We start from the raw sequence: 11,991 nt of genomic DNA on the forward strand, positions 1-11,991 counted from the left end.
AAGAGAGTAAATGTCATGAACTTTTAGAGTATTGCAATTATAAAAAAGTGGATTACTATGCTCATGAAAGTCAACGTTAAATGATACGTAATACTTTTTTTCTGTAATTTGAGGATTCTATGAGTTTGACCAGTACCACTATTGCCCCATGCAAGTATTCCATATGTAATATAAGGTACAATAAGGGTATTATACAACATTATTAAAATATCCTGGGGAAAAGTACATTTTAGCTTGGATATAATACCTATGTTTCTAGAAATAATTAACAGTAGAAATGTGATTAATATGTTTGTTCCAAGAAAGAGTGTCATCAATATACAAACCTAAGAACTTTAAACGATCAGTTTTTATAATATTAGTATCATCAATACGGATTGAAAACGGCTGACAGTACTTCCTATTACTGAATAACATATAGTTAGTTCTTTTAATATCCCTAGCAGTCCTGAATCCTCCAATTTCAATATGATTTTGCACACCCCCTAGGGAGTTAGGGTTACAACTTGTTGCTTTGATCCAGGCAGATACTTTTTTCAACTCATAATTAGTCGTATCAAAAAGTACATTTACATCATTGTGGCTATAGAATAAATTACTGTCATCAGCAAAAAGAATAAAAGAAAATACATCTGAGGATTTATCAAAATCATTATTGTATATAGAGAATAAAAGGGGACCCAAGATAGAACCCTGTGAGTAGTGTAGACAGCTTATTTGACCCCGTTTTCTCGTGGGGGATCATGATCCTCATCGAGGATCATATCGGTAACCCCAACGAGGATCATAAATCGGGGCGTGTCTGTGGCGAGGTGACGTCATGGATCGATGGACAAATCGATCGTGGGGATTAGCGCTGAATAAGTATTATTGCTTGAAGATAAAAGTACAACAAAAGGGGGAAAAGGCAAACGACGATGCAGACAACGCCAGCGTAAGTTTTATTCATAACCACAGCAAACATACAATATAAAATTAAAAGCAAGCTAAACATACAATGTACATATTATTAAACAAAATAATACATGTAATAATAAATAAATAATATGTAAAAATGAAATAATCGAACACACAATACACTCGCCTTGGAAGATTAATTCGGTTCACAGTTCGCAGCATAACACATGATGAAAGATTTATAATTCAGTCTGCTCTCAGAAATTTACTTTTTTCGTATATGAACAAACGAAGATATTAAATACAAATGTAACAAAAATATTTTTTTTTAAAAAGAAAGAAAAAAAGGTACTTTACCGTCCTGCCCGAACACATTTCAATGACTCGCATAAAAGAATTATTTACAAAATGTATTTTGACTTCCCACATCCGATTTATAGTTTCGTATTTGTAACGATTCATTACAATTACATGTACATGTATTGTAATGCGGTCCTCCGTCCGTATTTTAACAATTTCAAGAAAATAATAATTCAAAAATTGTTTGAAAATGCGCACAAACGCATGTTTATAATGTACTCTTTTTTTTGAGCAACACAAGTTCCAGTTAACTTATTGTAATAACAGACAGGTAGCCTAAATGTATACACTTCCGGCATCACTTCAAATTAGACGTTTCGTAATAATTTTGAGCGTTTCATATGAGCTTATCCTGAAACAATTGGACGCTTATACAATACTCATACTCAAAACATCCTCGTGTTTGTTCATTACATTACTTTAACATACAAAATAGGCGTATTCGCGCATCATCCACTCACAAAACGCGTCCGAGCTAGTATTACAATGGCCTTGTATTTGGATGGGGAATCCCTATGACGTCACAGTGATGAGTCATCGATGGACGGCAAACAGAATGACCAGTCCAGACTTGTCCGGTCGTCAAGTCCGAATTCGCGGTGTTTTTAAATATCTCCATGTACACGGCCGCCAGTGCCAGTGACATCATTGTGATGATTCAGAGATGGACGACAAACAGGCTGACCAGTCCAGACTTGTCCGGTCGTCAAGTCCGAATTCGCGGAGTTTTTAAATACATGCACTCTACATGTATCTCCATGCACACACGATCAGCGGTGTGAACCATTTCAACGTTAGGTAAACGTTTGGTGTGCATCGGCAAGGTGAATGAATGCAGTTTATATATGCAGTTGGTTTTGATTTCATCACGACGATCGAATTAATCTCCTACACAAATTCAAGGTAAGTTTATGTCTCACGATATAATTATTATCATCAACATTTTTTTTTCCCTTTTTTTTTTGGGCGGGGGGGGGGGCAGTCCTTTGTTAATGATTTTGCAAAGTCGGCGTAATACATTGCACATGATAACATTTTGTTGGAATCCGTTTCGGATTTTGAATAATCTTCATCGAAATCTTCGTCTTCATCCTGCGTAGATTCAGTTCTACAGTTTTCTATTTCCGAATCTTCAAATCTACGCTTTTTAAAATCAGGTTCAGAATTATCTACATCAAGGTCCTCCACTTTAATTTCCTCATGATAACATTTTGTTGGAATCGTTTGGGTGATAATTGTCCAAAACAAATTTATTTTTTCTTGTATTACCTCAGGGTCGGCCCATATCCTCTCGATGCAGTTTTACAAGGTACGAACCGTACTGTTTTCTTTTCTACCAAAGACGTTACAGTAAACTATTATTTTAAAAATTACAATAGTCTTTCTTAATCTACTAGTCTTCAGTCATCACTGTCTTTAATCAACGCTAGTCTTCCTCAAGATCTTGGAACAGTCCGTCAAATTTGGATTGGTGTTTAGGCATTATCCTGTTGAGGGCTGTATTTACTTCTGTGCCTTTATTTATTTTTTTCTTCCAGATCTTCAACAATTTCTTGATGGGTATCGTTATCTTTCAAATGTAGCTAACTTGACAAAAAAATCCTTGTAGTTGTTGAAAAAGCATCGCTTGACTGCCCAGAGTGTCTTCTTATTTGCTTTTTCCTTGGCTTGATCTTCACCCATACGCCCGTTGACGTACTTTTCATATTTCTCACTCCACATCTCTTCAGTGGCGTCTTCCAACCAGTCTTGATAGGCGACATTGTCTTCCAATTCAGAACTAGACTCATCTTCATTCGATAATTCGCCTTCTTCTACCTCTGTTTCGGATTTCGAATAACCTTCCTCGAAATCTTCGCCTTCATTCTGCGAAGATTTGGCTTCATAGTTTTCTATTTCTGAGTCTTCAAATGACCATCTTCATCCGAAAATTCGTCTCCTTCTACCTCCGAGTCCGTTTCGGACTCCGAATAACCTTCCTGGAAATCTTCGTCGTCATTCTTCAAAGATTCAGCTTCGCAGTTTTCTATTTCCGAAGCTTCAAATAACCCATCTTCATCCGATAATTTGTCATCTTTTACCTCCGTTTCGGATTTTGAATAATCTTCATCGAAATCTTCGTCTTCATCCTGCGTAGATTCAGTTCTACAGTTTTCTATTTCCGAATCTTCAAATCTACGCTTTTTAAAATCAGGTTCAGAATTATCCACATCAAGGTCCTCCACTTTAATTTTCTCTTCAGCATGTACATTTTCTATATGCCTCCGTAGGTTATATCTCCATCCAAAGCTCTTGTCACACTTGTGACAAGCATTGGATTTGACTGCAGAAATAGCATTCATGTTGAGTCTTTGAAGGTAAATCTCTGAATGGCAAGAAACGAATGAAAACATTTGATATGTAGCTCCTTTGTTTCATGTCTTACTTTCTTCTTGCTCGTTTGCTCTTTTCTTGCTCATTACTTGCTCTTTTCTTGCTCTTTTCTTGCTCTTTCTTCTTGCTCGTTTGCTCTTTTCTTGCTCATTACTTGCTCTTTTCTTACTCTTTCCTTGCTCCTTTGCTCTTTTCTGGCTCATTACTTGCTCTTTTCTTACTCTTTCCTTGCTCCTTTGCTCTTGTCTTGCTCTTGTCTGGCTCTTTTCTTGATCTTTTCTTGCTCTTTTGCTCTTTTCTTGCTCTTTTGCTCTTTTCTTGCTCTTTTCTTGCTTCTTCTTTGCTCCTAGCTGTCTTGCTCATTATCAATTAAGACATGAGCTCGACGATTTTGAGGTCTCAGAATGTTGTGGTCTCGGTCTCGACTCCAAATGTCTCGGTCTCGGACAAGGGTCTCGGATCAAGACCTTGACGAGACCCGTTAAATGAGTGTTTGAAGACAATTATTCGATTAACCGCTTATGGAGTCGACACTGAATCACCTGAGCAAATCTATGATAACGCATAGTGCATGTCAAAAGAATTTCCGCAAGGAGAGCATGCTTATCGCTAGCATATCGCCGCTCAGTCAGTAGCGGTTTGTCTGTTAACAAACCGCGTGTCGTGACGTCCGTCACGTGCGTGCATTGACTGATGGCGACAACTGGACTGTATGAAAAATACATTGCACACTGCACGCACGGCGGATGCGTGTAGTCACTGCATATAAACATCCATGCAGGAAGGTTCTCGCTCGTAGTATAACGGTGTAACGTTAAATATTTCAGAAATTATTTTGAGTTGATGATTAATCATTTATATAAAGTGCTGTCTTGTCGAATTGAAAATTATGTCAAGGAACTCGTTAATCATAAAATTTGCTTTAAGGAGCACAAAGAGTTTGTGGACAAAACATCAGGAAAAAGAAAGCACTCAGCTATACCTTGCAGATTTTGTTTCAGTCAGAAGCGTATTACCGACCAGGCAGGGATGAGTTCGGCCTTCATCAGGCACGTGAGCCGTGTCCACAAAGTAAAGAAAGTACCTATCGCCCTATTTAAACCATTTATTAGGCCCAATAATATTAGCCCCAAAATAATTGAACCAACATCTCCGTCAATTTGAATTAACGTTAAACAAGGGAAAACCTTACAGATGTAGGGCCAGGATGAGGTATGTTGCACCGTGTGTTGCTGGGCTGAGGGCCAAGTTCGCCACGTTGAACTTTTTTCTTACGTGTTGTTTGACAATTTACCAGTTCAGATATGTTGAAGTTGATGAAACAGAGTATAATTGCTGCAACTAATAATAGTTATTTTCATATTAAAAAGTAATCGAATTATCAGCAAGCTTTGACTTGAGTAGGATTGAAGCCGAGTGATAGTATGGTTTTGTTTTGGTCCTCAAAGTTTTCACGGAACATGGGCACCACCATCTTGGATTGAGTGCGCCCTAACACGTCATTTATTTACTTATTTTTTTTTCTCAAAAATAGTTTATGTCCACCAGTTGTCCACCCAAGTTTGCTTAAATTGTTTTCATATTGACTGGTTAATTTAAATGGATAATGGGGACATTTTTTGAAAACATGCATTTTTTTATTTTGATTAATTTGTTCTCCAACTAATTATTTCAATTTAATATGTTTTATGTTAATATGATTTTCCTTACTGCAAATAACTATAACTTTCTTAATTGACCCATTTGCAGATACAATGAATACATACAAAACAAGACTCAGGCAAAAGTCAGCAGCATACCATCACCAGTTTTATTACACCTGGTGCACATAGCAGCATTTTTTTTTTAATGAGGTCACGGTCTCGGCCTCGGTCTCGGTCTCGGACTATGAGGTCTCGGTCTCGGTCTCGGTCTCGGACTTTGAGGTCTTGACTCCAACTCTGTTAGACCTGCCGTGATATGGGCGGTACAGACGCTCCCCTGTGTCATACTCCATCGGGTTTAGTTCCGGGGGTGCCGAGGGTTGCTTCGAGTGTCTGTACCCAGCTTTTGTCATCGTGCAGACCCCAATTATCACAAGTAGGCAGACGAGAGCTATTACCGGGATCAGAATGGCGGCAAGGGGAGTACCTACGACGGAAACAGAACTTTACTGTAAGATTTTTGAACACGGGACCAAATAACTTTCAAAGCGAATTTTGTTTGTTTCAATGGATTTTTTTTGTTTACTACCTTCCACTGTAAGGACGTGTTTAGGTTCATTTGCAAAATGTTGATTAGCTAAGTAAGTGGTGTTTAAATTTGATCCAAAAAATTTTTAAATATTCGAAATGAAAATTAAAAACCTGTCGGATATCCTGATCATCTGTTAACTTTTTCTATTTTACTTCGATGTTGGTGTATTATGCGTATTTAATTATTATATTTTTCATGATGTGGTGACCACCAACATACGTAAATCCATATACAAAACATTTATTTGGCCGTTGTACAGTATGTCTCTGGTCTATTAATTATTCTATTGTAAAATAACATTTTTACAAAGAGGAACATCATTGCTCTTAAATACTCCATACATACTTAAAAACAAAATCAAAAGACAGAAAGCCAGTTTTTTGGAATGTCATCCACGATTTTTTTTATTTAAAAAAAAAAGTACCTTTTATTGATGTCTGGCAAACATCACCGGTGAATCCAGCAGAACAACTTTAGTAAGAAAACAATAGAAAGGTTTTTGACGTCATACTGCAAAACGTGATATGCCTTTTTAACACAATGAACATGTGTGAGGGCCGTGGTAGAATCGTGTTAGGTTAAGTACATGCAAACAACACTAATGTACCAATTACAAGTTGAAGGTTTCTGACAGTTGCCAGAAGTTGCACATGTGTTATAAAAACACACACACACAAGAAGACTATCGAAAATAAATCGGCCTAAGAAAAACAACCTCTATTTTCGTTGCCGTAAGCTTTCATGACTGTCATTGCCATTGCTATCACTGTGATTGTCACTGCTGAAGAAGCAATAAAATGTGAACCTACTTGCAGGAGAACTGGACCCTTGGCACTGCTCCTTCCTTCACACATTCCCCGCCATTTTGGCAATAGTCGGTAGGGCACGTGATCGACTCCGCTGTATTTAACAGAACAAAAAAGACGATCACTGGGCCTCGTCTTAATGCATGAATCCCATTGAGGTACATTGTGCTATTTCCGTGAATCACACTGAAATATGGAGACAAAATCTTTCGATGAAAAATCAAGGTGATAATTATTAATGAAGGATATTATTCAAAAGCAATTAAAGGCTTATGAGGTTAACTGGTTCCACGTGGTTCCTTCACTTTGTCATACTAATTGTTCGCAGTTCATCCAACTTATGTATTCATTTTTTGTCGAGGTATTTTCAAAAGGTTTCAAACACTAAAAATATCTTTAAAAATATCGTCAGTAAACCTATATAAAAAGGGATATCTCGAATGAACGCAAGTAAAAATTGTCTCACAAAGATACCCTCCAAACCTGAGAAAAAAACACGAACTTAGTTAAATTTTAGATTTTAGATATTCGTGCAAAAAGATACTGAGGAAAACAATACAAATATGAGTTCGCATGTACAATAATCAATAATGTCAGGGAAAATGCACCAATACCAAACATCAAATAGGTCAATGTAAATACAACAATAAGGAAGGCGTGCTATTCCCTGTGTGGTTCATTTGAAAAACAGAACCCGACTAGCTTACACAATAAACAGGCAACTATAGGTTTTCCCGGCCAATTTCCTAAAATGTTCTTTCACTTCTAAAAATCGGTCATTCATTTTCGTCTGAATTTGAGAATCGCTCTGAACACGCGTTTCATTTTCGCTACCAGAGCATTTAATTCCATTTCAGTTCAATCAGTTAAGTGATTGAGCAGCACCTTTCGTTTAATTATGTCCATTCAGATTTGTTTACAAGACTTCTTTTTATGCATTCAGCGGGCGATTTCAAACATTCGCCATTCCATTTCACTTTTAGTTTAATGCCATCGGCACCAGATACAATAAAGGGTTTCTTTTTCATTAACCGTCAATCAAATTAGCTGTACCTGAAATCAATTTAGAAAAGGTATGCTTGCGTAAATGAATGCGCAGGTAGCGTAATTGGCCGCCTGTTTCTCAAAACCGAATGCACGGACAATGAAAACGATTGAATTTTGTTGAATTGGAATGGGATTAAAGACGTGCATTCAAATTCAGACGAATACTAATGATCGATTTTTCAGAAAAGAATGAACATTTGAGGAAATTGGCGGGAAAACCTATATTTGTAATTTGGCTTAAATCCCAGAAAATACATTCAAGGTTCAAGGTTCATTTATTTTCCACAGTATCAAATCAATAAATGACATGAAATAATTACAAAACAGAAAAGAATTACAAATAATACAACAAAAGATATTTTAGAGACACCGCAGAGGGGCCCATTGAGAAGCAGAGCTTTTAAGCATGGGCCCCAGACAGGCATGCTCATTGAGCCCAATCCAAGAGAAGGGAATTAACTTACAATGAACAATATTGAATGGTCAGTCACACGAGGCTCAATGAGCATGCTGTATTTAAAGTAATTACATGTACGTAGAAAAGCAACATACCTAAACACAATACACATTGAGACGTAAACAACGGACAAACAACCAATACAATACAGATCATTTAAACTAGTCAGGTCAGCAAAAAGCAATACAATCATGAATATTCTACAATCTACATGTATGGGGATATTTAAAATTCATACCATACAAAACGGTAAGTTAGGCTGATGAATGTTTTTATGGCACTCACATTGTGCGATCACTAACTCTGGATTGATGGTATAGGTGATACCCCCACCGGCTCCAAATGTGCCTTCTGTGATGACGTTTTGTAGGACCCCCTGCACAGCGCTACCTAGAGGCGCGCTATTATTAGCTTCAGGACTGAAACCCAGGCGCACGTCCACGATAATGCTGCCTTGGTAGATGGCTGTACACTTGGCCGTCACAATTGAAGCAAGCTCGGGGCTTAAAGCTTCAAGCATCTGTTAATATAGACAATGTAATATCATTGTATGTTCGGTTAATTTGTACTCAGTCAACCATCGGACAATTCAACTCACGTCAACAGTCAACGGTAGGTGTTGAAGTAAAGCTGTGAACCTTAGGTTGAACTTAAGTAACATTATGAAAAGATACAGTCTTCAACTTTCAAAAATACGGCCGTTAGCCCATATCATCAAATACAATATCCCAAAACAAAGACAATCGAATATTTACGGCCGTTTCAACAGGCAGGCACAGCGTTCGCGACTCTGGACTCGTGATGTCGTTATAAGCTTCGATGAAAGGAACATCTGATCCATTAGTTTCATTTATCGCCATGGAAACAACAACAACTTTGGGATCTGTATAACAAAACGGAAAGAAAATCAGCAGGTCGAAGAAGAATACTAACAGAACTATGTTTTTAGCAGAATAATTTTTGAACAACAACTTACCGACCGTTACAGTAAAGATGCACTCCGCCTCATTTCCGGCAGCATCACTCGCGTTACAAACAACAATTGAAGTGACATCAACGGGAAATGAACGACCAGCGGCTGGAAAGCAGGTTACTTCAGGAGTGGTCCCATCATCATCAGTAGCTGTAGGATCTGGTGTCCAGGTGACTGTAGCGTTTTCAGTCCTTACATCCAAAGGGCAACTGTTGATCACAGGTGCTTGTTGATCTGAAATCATCATTTTTCAATAAAGAAGGGAAACTTAGATTTTAATTGTTATGTCGCTAAAAACTTTAAAAAAAGGTGTTTCTTAAAGTACAAAAGTAAGAGTTTATTAGACCTTCCCATAGTAACATTATAAGTGTTACAAAATGTCAATCAATGCTACAAACGATGCATAAAGTTCAATAAAGTAATGCTTGAATTTATACACCTACCTACAGCGACATTAAAAGTGCAGATGGCCTCATTTCCAGCAGCATCAATCGAGTTACAAACAACAATTGTAGTTGCATCGACTGGAAATGAACTACCAGCGGCTGGAATGCATTTAACTTCAAGATTGGTCCCATCATCGTCAGTTGCTGTAGGTTCTGGTGTCCAGGTTACCACAGCGTTGTTGGTCCTTACATTCGAAGGACAATTGTCGATCACAGGTGCTTGTTGATCTGAAATAATAATTGTTCAATATAAGAAGGATGTTTGCCATTAAATTGCGATATCGAAGAAAACGACAAAAGATACATCAAGTACAATAGTGAATTGATACACCTACCTATAGTTACATTAAAAGTGCAGATGGCCTCATTTCCAGCAGCATCAATCGCGTTACAAACAACATTTGTTGTCTCATCGACTGGAAATGAACTGCCAGCGGCTGGAATGCAGAATACTGCAGGTGTGGTCCCATCATTGTCAGTTGCTGTAGGATCTGGTGTCCAGGTTACCATAGCGTTGTTGGTCCTGACATTCGAAGGACAATTGTCGATCACAGGTGCTTGTTGGTCTGAAATAATAATTGTTCAATAAAAGAAGGAAGTTTGTCATTAAATTGCGATGTCGAAGAAAACGACAAAAGATACACCAAGTACAAAAGCGAATTGATACACCTACCTACAATCACATTAAAAGTGCAGATGGCCTCATTTCCAGCAACATCACTCGCGTTACAAACAACATTTGTAGTTGCATCGACTGGAAATGAACTACCAGCGGCTGGATTGCAGGTTACTTCAGGAGTTGTCCCGTCATCGTCAGTAGGAAAAGGATCTGGTGTCCAGGTTACCATAGCGTTGTTGGTCCTTATATTCGAAGGACAATTGTTGATCACAGGTGCTTGTTGATCTGAAATAATAATTGTTCAATAAAAGAAGGAAGTTTGCCATTAAATTGCGATGTCGAAGAAAACGACAAAAGTTACATCAAGTACAAAAGTGAATTGATACACCTACCTACAGTTACATTAAAAGTGCAGATGGCCTCATTTCCAGCAGCATCACTCGCGTTACAAACAACATTTGTAGTTGCATCGACTGGAAATGAACTACCAGCGGCTGGATTGCAGGTTACTTCAGGAGTTGTCCCATCATCGTCAGTAGCTGTTGGATCTGGTGTCCAGGTTACCATAGCGTTGTTGGTCCTTACATTCGAAGGACAATTGTCGATCACAGGTGCTTGTTGATCTGAAATAATAATTGTTCAATAAAAGAAGGAAGTTTGCCATTAAATTGCGATGTCGAAGAAAACGACAAAAGATACATCAAGTACAATTAAGTGAATTGATACACCTACCTACAGTTACATTAAAAGTGCAGATGGCCTCATTTCCAGCAACATCACTCGCGTTACAAACAATATTTGTTGTCTCATCGACTGGAAATGAACTACCAGCGGCTGGAAAGCAGATTACTTCTGGAGTGGTACCATCATCGTCAGTAGCTGTAGGATCTGGTGTCCAGGGTACCATAGCGTCGTTGGTCCTTACATTCGAAGGACAATTGTCGATCACAGGTGCTTGTTGATCTGAAATAATAATTGTTCAATAAAAGAAGGAAGTTTGCCAATAAATTGCGATGTCGAAGAAAACGACAAAAGATACATCAAGTACAATAGTGAATTGATACACCTACCTACAGTTACATTAAAAGTGCAGAGGACCTCATTTCCAGCAGCATCACCTGCGTTACAAACAACATTTGTAGTTGCATCGACTGGAAATGAACTACCAGCGGCTGGATTGCAGGTTACTTCAGGAGTTGTCCCATCATCGTCAGTAGCTGTAGGATCTGGTGTCCAGGTTACCATAGCGTTGTTGGTCCTTATATTCGAAGGACAATTGTTGATCACAGGTGCTTGTTGATCTGAAATAATAATTGTTCAATAAAAGAAGGAAGTTTGCCATTAAATTGCGATGTCGAAGAAAACGACAAAAGTTACATCAAGTACAAAAGTGAATTGATACACCTACCTACAGTTACATTAAAAGTGCAGATGGCCTCATTTCCAGCAGCATCAATCGCGTTACAAACAACATTTGTAGTTGCATCGACTGGAAATGAACTGCCAGCGGCTAAAATGCAGGTTACTTCAGGAGTTGTCCCATCATCGTCAGTAGCTGTTGGATCTGGTGTCCAGGTTACCATAGCGTTGTTGGTCCTTACATTCGAAGGACAATTGTCGATCACAGGTGCTTGTTGGTCTGAAATAATAATTGTTCAATAAAAGAAGGAAGTTTGCCATTAAATTGCGATGTCGAAGAAAACGACAAAAGATACATCAAGTACAATAGTGAATTGATACACCTACCTACAGTTACATTAAAAGTGCAGATGGCCTCA

The 11,991-nt window shown here is 38.1% G+C and overlaps 1 protein-coding gene across 1 annotated transcript; it reads right to left on the reverse strand.

The window, feature by feature from the left end:
* Window positions 1-3,595: 3,595 nt before the first annotated feature.
* Window positions 3,596-11,166, reverse strand: LOC119730081 (hyalin-like). The gene is made up of 11 exons (XM_038202865.1): window positions 10,946-11,166; window positions 10,606-10,836; window positions 9,592-9,822; window positions 9,152-9,382; window positions 8,931-9,058; window positions 8,461-8,695; window positions 7,138-7,154; window positions 6,675-6,877; window positions 6,290-6,336; window positions 5,570-5,760; window positions 3,596-3,622 (listed from the first exon to the last, which is right to left on the reverse strand). Exons 1-11 carry the CDS (start codon window positions 11,118-11,120, stop codon window positions 3,596-3,598), a joined length of 1,716 nt encoding a protein of 571 aa, XP_038058793.1. The 5' UTR covers window positions 11,121-11,166.
* Window positions 11,167-11,991: the final 825 nt, after the last annotated feature.

Source organism: Patiria miniata, unplaced genomic scaffold (assembly GCF_015706575.1).
Source record: "Patiria miniata isolate m_02_andy unplaced genomic scaffold, ASM1570657v1 HiC_scaffold_22, whole genome shotgun sequence".
Classification (NCBI taxonomy): Eukaryota; Metazoa; Echinodermata; class Asteroidea; order Valvatida; family Asterinidae; genus Patiria; species Patiria miniata.

Coding starts and splice junctions, on each gene's coding strand:
- LOC119730081 (XM_038202865.1), bottom strand. CDS start 11,120: ATGGTACCCTGGACACCAGATCCTACAGCTACTGACGATGATGGTACC. Junction 9,823..10,605: donor CACTTTTAATGTAACTGTAG/GTAGGTGTATCA, acceptor TTATTATTTCAG/ATCAACAAGCACCTGTGATC. Junction 9,383..9,591: donor CACTTTTAATGTCGCTGTAG/GTAGGTGTATAA, acceptor TGATGATTTCAG/ATCAACAAGCACCTGTGATC.